General features: G+C 44.7%; 1 protein-coding gene across 3 annotated transcripts in view; it reads right to left on the bottom strand.

Moving 5' to 3' along the window:
- Positions 1-8319: 8319 nt before the first annotated feature.
- ARHGAP24 (Rho GTPase activating protein 24) overlaps positions 8320-19461 on the bottom strand; it is a 297377-nt gene continuing 286235 nt past the window's right edge. For all 3 annotated transcript variants that reach the window (XM_056855296.1, XM_056855299.1, XM_056855298.1), the window contains 2 exons: positions 16479-17550; positions 8320-9175 (listed from right to left, as the gene is read on the bottom strand). In XM_056855296.1, coding sequence (XP_056711274.1) covers positions 8932-9175; positions 16479-17550 — 1316 coding nt within the window. In that variant the 3' untranslated portion in view covers positions 8320-8931. The remainder of the gene's footprint in view (positions 9176-16478; positions 17551-19461) is intronic.

Raw genomic sequence — 19461 nt, 5'->3', positions numbered from 1 at the left:
TTGGCCTCACTTGACTGTAGGAAAGATGAGGCTGGACAAAAGTGACTTAGTCCTGATCACTAATTCTCCATGCTGGTAAAAGGTGAACTAGCTTAATTGTAGCCAGCCAAATTGCTCCTCAGGAAAATAGGTGGCTTACTTAGTAAGTAAGTTCTTACTTAGTAAGTTCTTACTTAGTAAGTAACAGAATTCCTGTCAGGACTAGGGGTGTGCATTTGGATATACCTAACCGAAAAAAGAGGCATAATTTCAATGGAGCAAAACAGGCAAATCCAAAAAAAGCTGATGTTTTTTTCCTGATCCTCCCCCCTCCCCCGGATTTTTCAGGTCCATTTTCCCCTAGGGGAATCTATGCGGGGCTCTGGGGAGGCTGTGTTCTAAGGTAGATGCACCAAATTTTCAGCATAGCTTCAGGTGACTCTCCTTAGAAGACTCCCAGTGTTGGTAAAGATTGGATCAGGGGGTCCAATTTTATGGGCCCCCAAAGAGGGTGCCCCCATCCATTCCCCATTATTTCCAATGGAGAAAAATGGGGCCCCAATGCCCCCCCCCCCGAGTCTAGCAAATATTTCCCAAGTTTCCTGATACTGGGGGAATTTTTTCTTCTTAATTCCCAGTTCTGACATAGCTCAATGTTATGTCAATGGAGGATCTTTGCAGGGCTAGGGGGTGGTGGTGTTTTTTTAAGATAGAGGCACCACATTTGCAGCATAGCTACTGGCGACTCACATGAACCCCCAAGTTTGGTAAAGATTGGATCGTGGGCCCAATTTTATGGGCCTGCATTTTTTCTCCATTTGGGGGCCCATAAAATTGGGCCCCCAGAGCCCCACAAAGATTTCCCTTAGGGTTTAATAGATCCAAAAAAATTCGGATATTCAAAAAAGCTGGGGGGGGACTCCAAATTGGTATGGGGATTTGGCTTTTTTCGGATTTTACAAAACATTTCGGGTCTATTAAACCTAAATCTGAAAAATACCCAAAAAATTGGTCACACCCCTAGTCAGGACCTTTAAGGCAGTTTTTTAAATGTATATATATCTTTTAAGCCCAGTTTTCCCAAATACCAAGAGGTGGTCAGTCTTTGTATGGACTGTACCACTTCACAGTGCAGTTGGGGGGCATATAACCGAGTACTCCTCCGTGTATAAAAGAAAGTCTTTCACATAAAAGCCTCGGTATTGGGGAGGAGTCAAGCCTAGCTTTCTTTCTGATATGTTATTTTTCTCTGTGTAAGGGACTTCTTTTTTTAAAAAAGGGCCATCCACTCATGTGAACTTTCTCATCTATTGTCAGAAGTAGGGCAGTCCTGACAACCTCAGCTACTCTTAGTGAGAACTAACTAGTCCAAAGAGTGTAAGAGGTGAACCAGAAGACCAAGCGTCGGTGTCTTCAGTTAGTTGGGCAGAAGAGGCGATTTTGACTGCTGAGCCTCCGCTCACCCTTTGCGGCATCTTAGGTTCTGCTTGCCGACATCCAGTTTCCCACAAATAGAAGGCCTGTTGTGTCTGGCCTCAATGGCTGTTTATTGTTAGGGGTGGATGGAGACCGGGGAAGATTTACAGAGAAGAATTAGGTTTGGATAGTTTTGAAAAACACATTGGTTTTTCACAGAGTGTTGCTTGGTTGTACCCTTTTTGTTTAGCCTAAACTTTGCTGGGTGCATTCATATCTTGGTGGTCTGCTAAAAACAATCTGGATTTGTCTTTCTAGATCAGAAATAGCCTTCCATAGAATTCTGCACCATCAGCAGTCTGATGGTTGAACTGGTTTGAATCTCAAAGGATGGCTTTAAGGGGGCAAAAATACAGTAGGGCTGAATTATTACAGGAGCGTTGTGAGAGAAACTGGGGGGGGGTTGGGGGGGAAGGAAGATGTCATGTTTCCTGATAAGCTGGAAGGAATACTCATATTCTCACCGTATATAAGGTCTTGTTTTTAATTACAAAAAGAGTGTGCAGCTCATGGACTACATTATTTGAATTTCATTTCTGGTCCATTCCACCAGAAAAGGGGAGGATACAACTCATAGCTGCTTTATTGTGGAAGTCAGTAGCATTGAAATACTTCAGCAGAATGTGGCTAAGACTGGGCAGCAAGCCAGAAACAGGAATATTTTGGTCTTAGAACAGCATGGACCTATCTTTCGTTATTAATGTATTTTAGGTGTGTAAAGTGCTTTGCATAGGGATACGAGACATGAGCTGCTTCCAGGAATGGATGTTCCAGTAAACACAGGCCAATTTCCCTCCACACCATTGTTTTGATCTCAAACCCCACACCACCTCACCAATAAGTATAGTTCTTTCTTTCTTAAATATCTTACAGATGTTTCCCAAGATGACTTCCATGATGTCCAGTGGTGGCCATCTTGTACAGACAAAGATATAGCTGCTGGGTAAAATGTACTGTCTAAAAACACTCTTCAAGCCCTGCGCTGTTAAAACAGCAAACAGATGCTTCACACAAAGAGTACATGTCACTAAGGCGCTAGACCCCCACACTGCAGGCAGACCAATACTTGTGATTCTTTGCAGAAGAAGATGCTTTGCCATAGCCCTCCATGAGCTAAAGCCAGAGTCATACAGTTAGCCTTAACAGAACATAGATCGGGAAAGAACACAATATTTGCTTATTGGAAAAAAAAATTCTAAAGTTCAGTTCCCAGCATGCCAGTTAAGAGAGCTCAGCTAGCAGAGGCTGAGACCTTGGCTTGAGATGCTAAAGAATTACTGCCAGTCAGGATACACATCCACACACCCACAAATTATCAGTACCAGGGAGATTCTTAATATCGTAATACTAGTTGTGGGGATTAAAAACAATGACCCTGAGGAAACGACAGCTAACCAAATTTATCAGAAGCAGTGTTTTTCTGTTGAATAGGGCTGTGCATTTCTCTGACTTGGCGAGATACATAGGATGTAAATATCTGCATTGCTTCTCTCCCTCTCTCTTTGTAATTAATCTATAACAATCCGTGTCTCTCTCTGTCTTTTCCCAGAAAGCCACTCTAGATCTATGTGAGGTACCTCTGGCCATTTCCTCTGTTGGCCGTCAGCCGGATAGGAAAGGCTTAGAGGATTCTATGTGTATATAACGAATCATGTATATTTAGTAAATTGAGTAAGTGGGACTTCAGGCCAGTAATATGTTTTGCAACAAATGGTACCAGGATTTCCAACCCCATCTCGCCAAAACCGAACTGTTCACCTTGCCATGCCTATCCCGTAATAAGACCTAAGTTGCACCTGCCTGTAGTTCTGCATGATTGGACTTCCAAGTATAATTCACAACGACCAGGCGTGTAACCTCTCAGTGTTGATCAAAGTAGTTTTTTTATCTCTCTATATCTATATACGAAAAAAACAAAACAAGAAAACACACGAAGCAAGAGCCACAGTTTTGCATCAAGACTGGAAGAGGAAAAAGTGTCCAACTTCATTGCGAGGTCTTAGTTTTGAACGTGATTTATAAAGTCACAGCCAGTGAGCATGGATGAACTGACAAAATGTGACGTTTGATAAGGAAATGAACATCCGTATGTTTTGTTTACTTCTTCAGCCGTTTTACTTTCTACCTTTCATTGTTTCCTGTGGGTGGTACGAGGGGGAATGGAGGGTCTGGGCTTTGTTCATCAACCTTTTGTGGATCAATGTTGAGTCGATGCATTCTAACTTCTGTTTGTTTTGAGTTATTAAAAGCAGAAGGGAATCTATTTTCCCCTTTGTGCCAAAAAAAAGAAAAAAATATCCTTTCCGTCTTCTGGTCTTCTTGTACTCTTGTCTCAGTTCTTCTGAGTTCTAGTCAGTGTGGAAGTTTAAAACAAAACACACACACAGAGGAGAGATTCAAATATTCTGGGTTGTCACAACCTCAAAACAAAGAAAGCCGGTAATTCCATTGAGGCTGGGATTTGAAGCGATGTGTCTCACGGTCTCCGTGTACTCAGACACCCATTTTATCATTTCACATGTGATATAACCAAGTCCCGGGGAGGGAAGGCGGCATGGTATACCCCGATCTTGTCAAATCTCGGAAGCGAAGCAGGGTCAGAACTTGGAAGGGAGACCTCCAAAGAAGACATTGCAGAGGAAGGTGATGGCAGACCACCTCTGCTTCTCATTTGCCTTGAAAGTCCCTTGTTGGTGTCACCATAAGTCAGCTGCGAACTTAATGTCTCTTTACACACACACATAACCAAGTCCCAAACAGATTCCAGGGCTAAATCTTGGTTGTAAGGTACTTACTGGTTGCATGTAGTAAAGTGACCCAAAGGTAATTTCGCTAGACCCAGTACAAATTTATAACATGGGAGGGACCCTATCACACAACCATATTCAGCAACTACACAAATCATAGAAGAAGAAAGTCCTGTTTCTGAAGTAAACAAACCATATCACAGTAGTTGGTTTGCAGTCTGTGCTGGGACCCTCTGGATCCTCAGGCTCCATCAAAGTATACCCCCACATCTGTCCTGGGACCATGACCACTTTCTCATTCTATTCTGAGTGGCATCGCCGGAAATAGGAAGCAACCTGCCTTAACTGCGGTGTAAGTTCTACAACTTGAAGAGGGAGGACAGTGATGATTCAATGGGGTAATGTTCACAATGCTTCCTGGGTATCCTCCACTGGCCAAGATGTCTCTCTAACAGCAGCCAGTGGTCCCCACCCTACCTGGTTACTTGCACTATGTACAGGGATAGCAGCCTAGATAATGCTGTACAGTTCCCGGGCCAAGCTGAAGGAGATGGATCTCTTATAATGAGGGTCCTTTATTTAAGAGTCTCCTTGAACATCATGGATGAGACCCCTTAATTAATAACACTACGGTTCTGCATGGCTTCACAGCACGGCCAGTACTAATGTTTAACTGAATCTGGCAAAGTCGGTCATGACATAATGGGACTCTTTCAGGTATGTTGCAAATGATAATATGCCTGTATACAATGGTGTTATGTTTCTGGTGAAGAAAACTACTACCTCATCAGTGGAAACAAACCCTTGAACCCATCAAAGACAAGGTTACAACCCAGGGTGGTTATTGAGTACCTGCTGAACCACAATTCAAGGCTTTGGGAGTGGCATACAATTGGCCTGTGAGATTTGCAACCCTGGCTTAAACAATGAGTTCAAGAGCATGCAGGGCAGGGGGATTAGATGCATATGGGATCCTTGCAGACCATTTCCCAGCTAGTCTACTAGCCCACCATTGTTTCAAGCAGCCAACGAAGCTCAGATTTCTCATTTCCTGAGCAGCAGAAGGAAATCTCCTTTGTACCTACTACTAGCAACAGGGTTTCATAAAGGAGAGGTAATGGGAGGTTGGCTGCATTTTGAAAGAGGTGCATGCCCCCCTCTCTTCATTGTGAAGCCTGCAGTGGAATGGTGGCTTCCCTGTTGGCTGCCAGAATTAACTTGTTTGTTGTGACCAGCAATTCTATTCTACTGATCCTAATCATAGGGTCAGAGAGCCAGCATGGTATAGTGGTTACGTTGTCGGACTAGGATCTGGGAAACCCAGGTTCGAGTCCCCACTCTGCCATGGAAAGTTGCTGGGTGACCTTGAGCCTACCAGACACTCAGCCTCGACCCTAGCAAGTATTTGGATGGGAGACCGCCAAGGAATACCAGGGGTGTGATGTACAGGCAGGCAACGGCAAACCACCTCTGTATGTCTCTTGCCATGAAAACCCTGCAGGCTCGCCATACGTCAGCTGTGACTTGACAGCAAAAATAAAAATAAATCATAGGGCCTGTATTTCAACTTAAACGGTGAAAATGGATGAAGATGGGCAAGGTAATCACTGACTTTGTAGTCGTTTTGGAGGTTCGGGCATAACATCATTTACCTTCATCAATGGCTGCCCTGTGAGTAAGGCTATAGGCAGAATGGGTCCAGTGGATGCATGCCCTCCTGGTACTAACTTGCCTTTCCTAAGAATTTTTCAAATGACAGACCTTTAAAATCTCAGATACGACAGCCTCCTTTTAATAAATGCTCATTTGCTTTTAGAGTATGAAATTTCTAGTTTAAAAATCTCAGTGGTAATAAATGGTTGTTTGGATTTGGGTGGGTCACCACAAAGGAAGAGAGCTTTGCGGACAAAGAGAATTATTCCATTTATGTCTTTGCTTTTGTAATTCGGCATGCAGATTCAAGCAGGCCTTTTCAGCTGATCTAAACAGGCTTTGCATGTGAGGCTTAAAGCAGCTCATGCTTCTATTGGTTTGTAATGTAAATATAAGCTGCTATCTGGCTTGCCTTCTGCTGTCTTATCATTCGTAATGGAGACACCGACATTAGAGAGGATCAGAGGTGATTGAATTCTGATCATGCTTTAAGACCACCCTTTGTGGAGTGATATGTATACCTCCTCTATGGGTGGCACCAGTAATGTTTACAATAGTTCTACATATCACTATCCCACCTTCCTTCCATCTTGGAATGTAATGAGTCTGGCACAAGGTTCTCCGGAAGCCCCCCATTTGGGAACTAACCAGACCTGGACCAGTTATCTTCAGCACACTAGCTGCATCCTTTGCTGTTAGATCATATTCTGGCCCTATATACACAGTATTCCCACAATGCATGTCCTAAAGGGGTATTTGTCGCTTCCGTATTGTGAACATTCACTGCAAAAGCTGAACTACATGAGTGGGTGTTTGTAAATATCTCTGAAGCCCTGTGGGACTAACTCTAGAGAAGACACATAGCTTTTAATGAGACCCCTGAATTTCCCATATTCAAGTATTAAAGTACATATCATGACCTTGAGTTCCTTTCAGGCTTAGATGGAAATCTAAACTGGAGAAGAATTCATTCTTTTTCCTATCTTGCCCCTCCATCCTTTCCAATCCCCCCCAAATGCTTCTTTCCTGCAGAGGCTGTGGCAGCTTCATATGGGCAGGACATGGGAAGCGTCTCATTGCTTGTCAGTCTCTTCTCAAGATGCTCGAACACCTGCTGGTTCAGCTTACATTCTGTTTGCTGGCTGCGAACAGGCTCCTGAATTTTCGATGGTTGGTTTGCTGGTTGTCGGTTCGTTCTGTGGTGTTCGACAAGTTGCTTCACTATATTCCTTCCTAAGCATACAGTGAAGCTGGCTTTTCATGCATTCGTGCTCTTACAATATGAATCCCTGCTGGTGTCAGATCTCCAATCTTGCCGTGTTTCAGTCTTCTTTAAATAAAGCATTTTTAAGGATGGGGATGTGTTGAAAACCTGGGCTCAGCTCAGTTAGGAGAGGATGTTTACTCCACCCACCCCTCCCTGCATGTGGGGAAGGGTGAAATACAGCAAAGTTAGCGATCTGAACCCTCTGAGCTATAGCTTTGTTGTGTTTCAGCCTTCCTCAAATGCAGCGATAGGGGTGGTGGTGGATTAGAAACTCACTCCTGGAGCCAGATTCTAATCCACTCCCCATTATGCCAAAGGCTGCTGATCAATTTGAAAGCCCAGTTCAAACCACTTTGGCCGGCTTCATGGCTGTTTGGTGATGCAGTAGCACCTCAATGACACATTTGAATGTGGAATGTTGGACTGTTGAATGTAAAAATTGTAGCATTCCCAGTCTCTTCCTGCTCTTTCCTTTCCCCAGCAGTCTTAAATGCTAATTAGTAGCATCTGAGTCATTGAACTCTTCAATGTAATCCCCAAGGAAGGTGTGGGTGGGTAGGTGAGGTTAAGGATGTAATCTGTGATGGTGGGCAGTGTAGGAGACAGGCGGATATGTTTGATCCTAGATATTTTGCATCTGCCAATTATGTATTAATAAGTAGCCCAAACAAGCCAGCTGTTTGGGTGTGATTAACAACCAAACGATGGATGGGGCTGATTCAGCCACCACCACCAACCCGTCTTGATCTCCCCTTGTGGATGCAACATTATAGAAACATAGAGTTGGAAGGGGCCATCTAGTCCCCCCCCCCCCGCTTAATGCAGGATCAACTTAGAGCATCCCTGACAAGTGTTAGTCCAGCCGCTGCTTGAAGATGGCCAGTGAGGGGGAGCTCATCACCTCCCTAGGTAGCTGATTCCATTGTTGAACAACTCTTACTGTAATTCCTACCCCCCGAATATCCAGCTGGTACCTTTCCGCCCACAATTTAAACCCATTATTGAGAGTCCTATCCTCTGCTGTCAACAGGAACAGCTCCATTCTCTGCCCAATGGGTTCCCAACCACCAGTGGTAGCCCTCCTATACATGGAGCCAAGTTTAAAGGGAGGGTTTTGCTCACCCTGAGGCACGTGTAGGGAAAAATCTGGATTGATCTGAATGAATTGAAGGCTAATTCACAAAAAAGAAGGAAGGGTTTGAAGTTATTAGATGCTCATGTTATATTTTTATAAAATTATTTACACTTTTGTTGTTTTTTTGGTCATGGGCAGATCTATTGGCACAAACAGCACGGTCACACTATCTTTTTTGTTTAATAGCTAACATTATATATATTTATCTTAATTCCCCAGCAATTGGGGTTGCAACCAAAAGAAAATTAATATACAAAATAAGCCGATGGTAACACAATGCCAAAAATAGCTTATTATGTTAAGTAAGTGCAAAGGAGAAAAGCCTCAATATAAAGCTTGATTGCAATGACGTGTCGGTTTAAATATAAGACTTGCCTTTAAAATATTTTTTTCTCATCTCTTTCTATGTTTTTTCTCTCAAGATGACCTATTTAAAATCTATATACACAAACCCAGGTATAACACATGACAGTAGCATTATGATGCATTCAAAGGGTATGATTTGTCGATTTAAAAAGGACACACGGCAGATGCGGTTGCTGGACGTGGACATGGCGCTTTCTTTCGACAATGTTACATTGAGTGCTAGCCTCATTCAGGTGACCAGTCACCTATTACAATGTAATATCCTAACCACCCTTTCCCCAGAATCCCACAGTCTTGGTCAGCTGTGCTCATTGGATCCATATGGTGTTTCCTCTTTCGGGCCGACGCGGCTCTACCGTCAGTTCCCCGAACGTCGAGAAGAACTGCTCCATCTCCTTCTGCAGCATGTCGTTCCTCTTCTCGGCATCTTCTTTGGCCCGCTCGGCATTGCGCATTTTAATTTCTACCATTGTAAACTTTTTCTTCTCTTGTTCCAGTTCGTCGTGCAGGCTCATCATTTCTGTCTCCAGGGACAGGTTCCTCTGTTCGAGACTGGAGGAATAAAAACAGGAAGACGATGCAACGTACATTGGTAACCTCAACATGCTGTTAGTGAAGAGTGTAGGGGGACACCGTTTTTAAGTGCTTTCTAACACATGGATCTTTTGTTGCCCCAAAATGTATACCACATAATATGGTACCCATTATACTGTATATGAATACCAATTTTTAATACAATTTCTATATATATCGTTTTTGCAAATAGCAATGGGTTGTTGATTTTAGCAGCAGTGTATAACATAGTGTGAATTGATGTAAATACAGAGTATATTTCTAACTATTTGTCATATTCACAAAGAATTCTTTGTTAGGCATTCACAAAGAATTCAATACCTTTGTCCCTTCTTTGAAATCTTTACCTGATGAATTATACCTGTATTCCTGTTTGTTTATATGTATAATAGACTAAAGACTATATGACAAATAGTTAGAAATATACTCTGTATTTACACCAATTCATACTATGCTATACACAGCTGCTAAAATCAACAACCCATTGCTATTTGCAAAAAATGTATATATAGAAATTGTATTTAAAAACCGGTATTCATATACAGTATAATGGGTATCATATTATGTTGTTTATCCTTGATATGTATGGCACCCATATTACCCATTCTTAATATTTGCCAAAATGTATACGGACAGAATAATCAGCCAGCATGGGTCTACTGATTTGAGATTAGGTCTTGAGTGAGTCAAATGATGATGTATTGTGGGGATCACTTAGATGTCATAGAGCTGGACAATTCGATTTACACATTACAGATTACACAGGATGGGTCTGGGGTCCCTGTGTCCTGTGTAACAGGCATGAATTATGGGTTCTCCTCAATTCTGGCGTTTGTGTGGTGCCTGATTTGGATTGTGACTGCAGTGCGTGTAGAGAAGGGGCTTCAACCTCTCCTAGAGTTCCCAGCTCTGGACTTAGAAATTTCAGGAGATGTGATGTCATAACGGCCACCCTCAAAAGCTGCCATTTTTCTCCAGGGGAACAGATTGCTATAGTCTCGAGATCAGTTGTAATAGCGAGAGATCTCCAGCTACCACCTGGAGGTTGGCAACACTATCCACTGACAGAGGTTATGTAGGTCAGGGCCAATAACTATTGGCTTAAGTCAGCATGTTTGGGGTAGATAAGTGTGTTAAAGCATTTAGGCAAACTTGTACCATACAGATACCCAGTTGAGATTCTTTAAATAGCATCAGTGGTATTTTGAAGATCTTGAAACTCACTAGAGGCAATTGTATGTCAAAGCGAAGATGTAGATCTGTATACTCCACTTGTGGAGTAAATCTCCAGCCACAAATGTCCTATTCTTTCATATTAAAGTAATTTGGTATTAAACTCCAAATTTTTCACTTTCAGGTTCTTTCTCAATGAACATTAGTAAATGTTTGCAGTTGATCTCTATTCAGTCTACCTACTACTAGATCAGACCAAAGGTATCTCAGCAATTCTCATCCAAGCAACCTCACAAGCAGAGTGCAATGGTGATAGCTATCTTATGTTGTATGTCTCCATCATCTGGTTATCAGGGGTAATACACCTCTGACAGTGGGCCCTGCATGTTTGGCTGTCCTCTTTGATACCTATTGGCCAGCCTATCATTATTATTTTTTCACCTAATTTCTTTTAAATGCCAGTTTGAATAGGGGCCATCACAACCTCTTGTGGCAATTAATCCCATATAAAGTAGTACTTTTTAGCATCCTTAACTAATATTTTGCCAATCTTTTTAATTATAGGTGCTTTGCTAATGTTGCCATACGACTGGTCTCCTTACTCACTAGTAAACCCTATTTAGTGATAGTCAAGTAGATTGCTAGAATGTCTGATACTCTGTGGGTATTCTTTTTATTTATTCTGAAACTCTACTGGTTGTTACAGTAGACATACGTTTGCTCAGTCTTTCACTGGAGAGAAATGCTCACTTACAAATAAGTACCTTCTCTTCTCTTAGTTTTTAAGGTCATCAGATAACTGGCTTTCTGTTTACCCATTCCAGATGAAGAACTGACAGAACAGCTGCTGTACGTTTCCTAATCATGCCCATGCTCAAACTTATGACAAGCGCTGTGAAATAAACTATGGCAAATGTTATTGAATCAGTTCATTGAGTGATAATGGAAACATTTTTTTGAAAATCTCTCTGAAGGAGGGAGGGCAGTCGTACAAATTGAACTACTGAAAACCCTCATATGGCAAAACATTTTGCTAAATTATGACCCGAGGGCCAGATCCGACTCCTTGAGAGCTTTTATCCGGCCTACGAGCCAGCGAGACAGACACACACACCCCTGCTCCCGAACTGGGCTGGCGTGGCATGGCCAGTCTGACCAAGTGACATTTATGTCATATCCAGCCCTCATAACAATTGAGTTCAACACACCTAGTCTAGAGGCACACGAAACCCTGAAGTTACTGAAACTATTGCCAAAGCTTGAAGCCTGGTCCTTGAAACTGCTTGGATGGGTGACTGTAACCCAGATTTAGACTGTTCTGCAGTCCTAAACTAATCATTGGGAACAAAGCAAACCTTTATTGCTGGGGTGGGAGGAGGAGAGAGAAGCTGCTTGAGAGGGGGAAATTCAGAGCACAGAAATGGCAGGGGGGCTTAATCCATCCCCTGCCCATCACTTTTGTGCTGTCCCCCTAGTGGAAGCACTGTGCTGGTTTTTATCCCTGCAAATGCTTTTGGAATCCACTGGGTGAAATGCAGATTTGGGAGCAGGATTTTGGGTACAGATGCAGCTGGTGAATAGGAAAATAAGCACCACTTCTGATGTTACTCTACTCTGCCATTCCTCCCTCCCTCTTCTGCAGGCTTTGGAGGGTGGGCTCTATGGCATTATACCCCACTGAAGTCCTGCCCTTTCCCAAGCTCCTCCCTCCAGAGACTCCACCCCCAAAATCTCCAGGTATTTCCCAACAGAAAAACACCTACAGTGCACTGGAGCCCAAATTGGCTTAGGAGCTGGCGAGACCCCTGCGCACATGAGTGTCACTTGTGCAGTGCAAACGGGCACTAACGCCAGCACTGGAGAGTGGTGCGGTAGCACCATGCATGGGCACTGGCGCAGCCTCGGTGGCAGCGCTCCTCCGGCACAGGGGCTCACGCCGGCGCCAAAAGGGGCATTCCCAGGGGCAGGGCTGAAACTAGTCATTTCCCTGAGCCCGTTTATGCCAGCAAAAGGGGACATTTCCAGGGCAAGACTTTAAAAAATGGTGGCTTGGGGGAATTTCCTGATCAGCTTGCTGGCCGCAGCACAGAACAACCCCCTCCTTAAAATCACGCTGTTAGTGTCCAGGCTAGCAAAAATTTGGCAGAATTATCTATAGCACAACCAGCTTGAGCTTTGAGCCACAGGTTCACCTGGGACAGCTGAAACAACTTATTTGCTGGGTTAGCTTTCTTGGGACCAAGGGCTGTGGCTCAGTGGTAGAGCCTCTGCTTGGCATGCAGAAGATCCCAGGTTCAATCCTCGGCATCTCCATTAAAGGGACTAGGCAGGTAGGTGATGTGAAAGACCATTGCCTGAGACCCTGGAGAGCCGCTGCCCGTCTGAGTAGACAATACTGACTTTGATGGCCCGAGGGTCTGATTCAGTATAAGGTAGCTTCATGTGTTCATGTGGACTAAAGGCCAGCCCTATTAATTAGTGCCACAATTAATGCAAATGGTAGCCTGGAACTCAGGCATAGCTGGACCCCGGACAAACTGGGGATAGGGATGCAGCGAATTTCAGTCAGACTTACCATGCTCATCTGTGATAATCAGAAGAGCTGATCTAGTGATGTTCAAGCCACCCCAATTGGGGATTCAGATGCCAAAGGACTTTCTCACCATACTTGCGATTCAGTCCCAGAGAGTGATTTCCCTGGTAGGCTCTCTACGCCTGGGAGCACCCTGGTCCCAGCCAGGTGAGATAACTGCCCCATGCCAGATACTCCCTAGGCTAGCCTCTCTTGCTCATTATAGAAAATGGCAAAAGAAGTTCTTTCCTGCTTGCCACTTTTATTACATATGGTCTCCTCTATCCCTTTCCATTTGGCTGGCCTGGTCTCTGCCTGGCAGTCCAGCATGACCAAGTGATGCAAAGAATGGGCTTTGATAGATGGGGCATTATTTTTATTACTTACATTAGTTCCTGAAACATTTTTGGACACCTAAAATAGCAAAGCCAATATTTCTGAAAACTCAAGTTTCATGAATGCAAAATACTTAATTTTAGAGTTCTGGTAAAAATCAGACATCTTTACTAGCTTCTGCCTTACATTGAACTTAGACCCTTGAAATGCTGAAGCCATTTCCAAGGCTTATTTGCAATTTTATATAATGGAATCAAAAGTCTCCTGAGCTCATTAGAACCCGTGCTATGAATCTGAACCGCCAGCCGCCGCAGAGCGGCTTCTGCACCTGGAATACATCTTCTTTTCTGAGTGTCTCTCACTCCGTCCCTTGGCATCAAAAGAAATAAATTTTGTGGCACTCATTTGCATTTACAGCTAGATCTTTAGATCACTTGGTGGCAAAAGAGAGGCAATGAGGGATATATAATCCCCTGAGAGATAAGCCAAATGCCAGAATGTCTTCTGACCTTTTTTCTTACTCATTGTTAATGCAATAGTTCATGTTGGAGCATATATAATTTAATTTTTTTCCCTCCTTGGGATCTGAATGAAAGGCTCTTGTCTAATGTTCTTAGGCTCACCTCACTCGTGAATCAAGCTCTTTCTCAAGGAAGCAGGCTTAACAGCCCAGCTTAGCCCAGGCTCATCAGAGCTTGGGAGAAGGAGAAGAAGCAGCAGCAGCAGAAGCAGCAGCAGAAGAAGAGGAGTTGGTTTTTAGGAGCTGATTTTCTCTACCTTTTTAAGAAGAATCAAACTGGCTTACTATCTTACAAACTGGCTTCCCTTCTCCTCCCCACAACAGATACCTTGTGAGGATCTGGGTAGGGTAGGCTAAGGTCAGTACTTGGATAGGAGATCACCAAGGGACACTGGAGTTGCTATGCAGAGGAAGGCAATGGCAAGCCACCTCTGCTCATCTCTTTCCTTGACCACTGTGTGGATGGGGTCACCATGAGTCAGTTGTCCCTTGACAGCATGTTCTTCTTCTCAAGCCCAATCTGTAAGTGACTTACAATGTCTGTTTAGATTGAAGCTGTGCAAGAGATTCCTGTGTGGTACTGCACTGACACTAACTATTAAGGATGGGGTTTATGACCAGAGCCCCAATTGTAATGCACCCCACACCATGGCAGTAGGATGAACGGCCCCTCAGGTACACCACTGTGGGTGGGCAGAAACATCTACTGCTGAGGTTTTTCTTTGACATTTCATAGAATCATAGAGTTGGAGGGGGCCTTATAGGCCTGCTAGTACCACCCTCTTTGCCCTGGGCAGGAAATTCAAAGCCAGAGCATCCCTCACAGTTGTCTGTTCAGCCTTTGCTGGAAAGCCCATCCAGGTAACTGGTTCCACTGTCATACAGCTTTTATCATTGGGAAGTTTCTTTTGATGCTCAACCAAAATCGGCCCTCGGGTAACTTAGATCTAGTCTCATTGGCTTCATTTGTAGTAAAGAGCAGTTCTTTGCCCTCTTCCACGTGATAATCCTTCAGGCATTTGAAAAGTACAATCTTACCTTTCCCCCACCCCACCCCCTGGTCTTTTTTTCACCTTGATAAATATACTCTGTCCTGTCAGAATTCCCTGATTGGATTTGTTTTCCAGATGCCTGAACAGCTTCGTTGCCCTCCTCTAAACCTGTTCTGATTTGCTTACATCTTTCTTAAAATGTGGTGCCTGGAACCGGATGCAGGGGCTCCAGATGAGGTCCGACTAACCAGTACTTCTTGTGACTTGTGCTTCTGTTAATACAGCTTAAATTGCATTCACCTTTTTTGCAGTTGCACTTTGCCTAAAGCCCTATTGGAATCATGTTTTGGGGTGTCTCCTGTGGAATTCCTAGAGAAGCAATAAGAGTTCCAATAAACCTTTGTAATGACATTTACTGGAGGGAGCGTGTGTATGATTCTACAATCTTTATGTTTTCACCAGATTTCATATAAAACAAAATGCATAACTGATTCAGAGACACCAGGTAAGGAATTTTGAGGGATGCCAGAAAGGGGTTTCAGAGATCCCAAAGGGAATCGCCGTACCTGGAGAAGCAGCATCTTGAGATACAGCATATGCAGACACAGGTAGAGAGTAGCAAGCAAGAGATCGTGTTGGAAGCAGAAGAACAGGCAACTGACTTGGACAGTTCTGTTTCTCAACAGGTGACCTAGAGCTGAAACCCATTGACCTGCAGGGCAGTTCTTCCAGTCTAAGTCTACTGAAACTAAACGGCTCAGACTGGAGTAACTCTGCATAGCCCATCTAGACACCAAGCTTCTGCAATATTGAATAACCATATATTTTAATCTTTGCTGCCTTGAGAGCTCAGTGAGCTGAACAAGCAGTGTATGTGCTTTTCTTTAAACCAATAAGCTAAACTACAGCATGGGGCCCCAACATGGGGCCCATGGGAGTCATGTTGTCTACGGACCCCCATCAAGTATTCTTAGACAGTGAGTGGGACCAGATGGGGCTCTTACCCAGCAGAGCTTCTGAGTGGCCGTTGGAAATCTGATTGGCTGTGCATTCAAATAACATTTTTGGTGGCAGCTGCCACCTCAGTGTTGGTTTTATTTGCTCTCTTACTCTTCTTTCTCAGTGTATATATTTTTTAATTACTCCACTTCTCCCATGTACTTAGACTTCACCTCCCACAGCAGCCATTTTGTGATTGGGTCCATCACCTTATGTTAGAATTCTAAAGAGGAGGAGGAGGAGGAAAAGGAAGAGTTGGTTTTTATATGCTGACTTTCTCTCCCGCTTAAGGAAGAATCAAACCGGCTTACAATCACCTTCCCTTCTTCCTCCCCACAACTGACACCCTGTGAGGTAGGTGGGGCTGAGAGAATTGTGACTATCCCAAGGTCGCCCAGCTGGCTTCATATGTAGGAGTGGGGAAACCAACCCAGTTCACCAGATTATTCTGTCACTCATGTGGAGGAGTGGGGAATCAAACCTGGTTCTCCAGATCAGACTCCACCACTCCAAACCACTGCTCTTAACCACTACACCACGCTAGCAAAAAGATTGCACCCCCTCCCCAAACTACAGAAACAGGTTCCTAGTACTGCTGAGGCATCACTATTCCTCACCTATCAGCATGCCCAGATTAACGGGCCACCTGTCGTGGAGTGTCCAAAATGGAGAGCCTACCATGAACGTTACCTTTTTATCCTTGTTTCATACTCCAGCTTCTGCTTTGCCATTTCCTGCTTTAAGCTCGAGACGAGGCTGTGCAAAGCGCTGTGGTTGCTCGTGTTGTTGACCACAAACGTCTCGCTGTTGTCGCTGCTGCTGGTGGCCCGGCTGCTGCGCCCTCCGACACTCCTCCGGTCACCTTTGCCCTCGTAATCTCCTTGGTTGGAGAGCTCTTCGTGTTGGGCTTCGTCTAAGACGGGGTCTTCAAAATTGGCCCCGTAAAAGTCTTGTTCGGGGCAGGTGGTGGTAGAAGACCGGCAAGAGTTGGAATGTTCCGGGAGGGATATCTCACACGAGGAGGTGGACCAAGTGGCGCTGTCGACACTCTGCTTGTCTTCGGCGTTCACCATGGAGAACTGCTGGTGTACGTTATCGTAAGTCGAGAGTCTGTTGTGTTGGCCCGAATCGCTCATGGGCTCCTTCTGCTTGCTGTCTCTCAGTGTCACATACCCATTGGGCATCCAGCTGTGGTTGCGGCTGTTCAGAGAGTTGCTGTGGGCATCAGTGCTGGAAATGCCCATCCGCACGCCTCCATTCTGCACACTGTGGGTGCCCATTTTGGTTACTGGCCCTTTCAGCGAAGAGGTTCTTCTGGTCTGCAAGGTACCGTTGGATAAAGCTGGTGACGTTTTCTCTTGGCCCTCCACAGAGCTGCTGAAGGACCCGTTGGTGACTATGCCACTGCCTTTATTAAATGCCGGGTTTTTTTTCACCATGAGGGGTGGACTTCTGGTGACATCCAGTTTGTGAACACTGTTCCTGGGGCTGTTTGACTTGCTCCCGGGCTGTGCCGTAGGAGACCCGTTGTCCACGATAGTTCTCTGAGGAGACTCGGGTGTGTCCCAAGAGCAGCGTCTGACGGGTGAATCCTTTGTATTGTTGTTCTCTTTGTTCTGGAGCTGACCAATGATGACTTTCTTTTGGATCTCGTTGTTGTTGTTACACACCTCCTGCCCGCTTTGGATGTCGGCATCCTTGGGAAACAGCAGCTCATGTTCGCTGATCAGTATGGACATCAACTGCTGGACCACTACGGTACCTAGAAGACAACACAATGCCTAATTAAATGGGTAGGGATAATTAGGGTTGTCACCCAATCAATGAGTCAATTGGCCGATTCAATCTGCATAAATTTGCAGATGAGAAAACACTAGTGTTGAAAAGAAAGTATACTGCGTTCAAATGACGATACATGCATATGTCAATGGATTCCTCATTTTAGAAGGTGTGTCCCCCTTTCCCTCTTACACAGGATGGAATACCTCTTCTAAGATGGGCAGACCTCCACCCACTCCAGGCTCAAAATGGAATTGGACCCAGAAAATCAAGCTAATCTTCCCCAATCACAATATAGCTTGGAGCCCCATGGCACAGAGAGGCAAGCTGCTGTACTGCAGTCAAAGCTCTGCTCCTGATCTGAGTTCGAGGTTCAAGTAGCCGGCTCAAGGTTGACTCAGCCTTCCATCCTTCCGACGTCGGTAAAATGAATACCCAGTTTGCTGGGGGTAAAGTAAGGATGACTGGGGAAGGCAATGGCAAACCACCCCGTAAACAGAGTCTGCCTAGTAAACGTCAGGATATGATGTCACCCCATAGGTCAGGAATGATCCGGTGCTTGCATATTTTACTGAGTCCAATTCCAAACTTTGGAGCCACCCATCAAAGCCGTTTACATGACTGTAGATGCTGCTTCTAGAGCTCCAGTAGCAAGAGAAGAGAGCCAGTGTGGTGTCGTGGTTAAGAGCGGTGGTTTGGAGCGGTAGACTATGATCTGGAGAACCAGGTTTGATTCTCCACTCCTCCACATGAGTGGCAGAGGCTAATCTGGTGAACTGGATTTGTTTCCCCACTCCTACACATGAAGCCAGCTGAGTGACCTTAGGCTAGTCACACTCTCTCAGCCCCACCCACATCACAGGGTGTCTGTTGTGGGGAGGGGAAGGTAATTTTAAGCCGGTTTGATTCTCTCTTAAGTGGTAGAGAAAGCCGGCATATAAAAACCAACTCCTCCTCCTTTTCCTCCTCCTCCTTCTTATGTTTGTCCTTACCTCTGGTGCTTTGAAACCCAGGTGTTAGGTGCCCTGGGAAATGTAGTTTTTAGGGCATCCAATATTCTAACTTCAGGTGCCTTGAGAACTACATTTCCCAGGATGCTGGCTCAGCACACAAGGTGCTGGGGTGAAGGTGGGAAGAGGCAGAGGGACCTTTCTCTCCCTCTTCTGTGCTACCACTCTTACAGTCACAAGCACTGCTTTTGAGTGGATAGGAAGAAGGGAGAGCATGCAGGGCAGAAGGGAGGGATTATCTGAGCTGGAAGAAATTGCAGCTCGCAATGCTCACTTCAAATAGGAGGCACGCTTTAGGAGCAAGCACAGTTCATACACCAAATCTCAGGAAATACATACGCGGGGGAAAAAATAATGTGGAAGAAAATGAGTTAAAGTGCAGAAAGAGACATAGAGTTAGAGACACTGCAAAACTCTTGTTAGACCTCTTGTGCGAACAGAAACGCAAGAAATAGACCATGGTAGCTGCTTGCACTAAGGCGAACATACTGCATCCCTGTTTGCGGTTCCGTGTGTGCAAAATCTTGTGCAACTAGTTTCTGGGCATTATCATACATAGAGAGGAAAGCGTGAGGTGTTGCACAAGATCCCAAGCAAGCGGACTTGCACTAAGTCCATTTATGTTTCAGCTTGCACATCCACATACTGTTGGGATATTGCAGTCTAGCCGTCATAGAATCATAGAGTTGGAAGGGACCACCAGGGTCATCTAGTCCAACCCCCTGCACAATGCAGGAAATTCACAACCTCCCCCTCCCCGTCCAGTGAACTCTACTCCATGCTCCATCATTCCCAACTGGATTATCCTGGGTGGCCAAGCCAATCCCATTGCAAGCAATTGCTTTAGAATAATATGTGGATGCAGTGTGTATAAAAGAGCATAT

The sequence above is a fragment of the Euleptes europaea genome, chromosome 9 (assembly GCF_029931775.1).
Source record: "Euleptes europaea isolate rEulEur1 chromosome 9, rEulEur1.hap1, whole genome shotgun sequence".
NCBI classification, from domain to species: domain Eukaryota; kingdom Metazoa; phylum Chordata; class Lepidosauria; order Squamata; family Sphaerodactylidae; genus Euleptes; species Euleptes europaea.
This window is presented reverse-complemented; position numbering and strand designations above follow the sequence as displayed.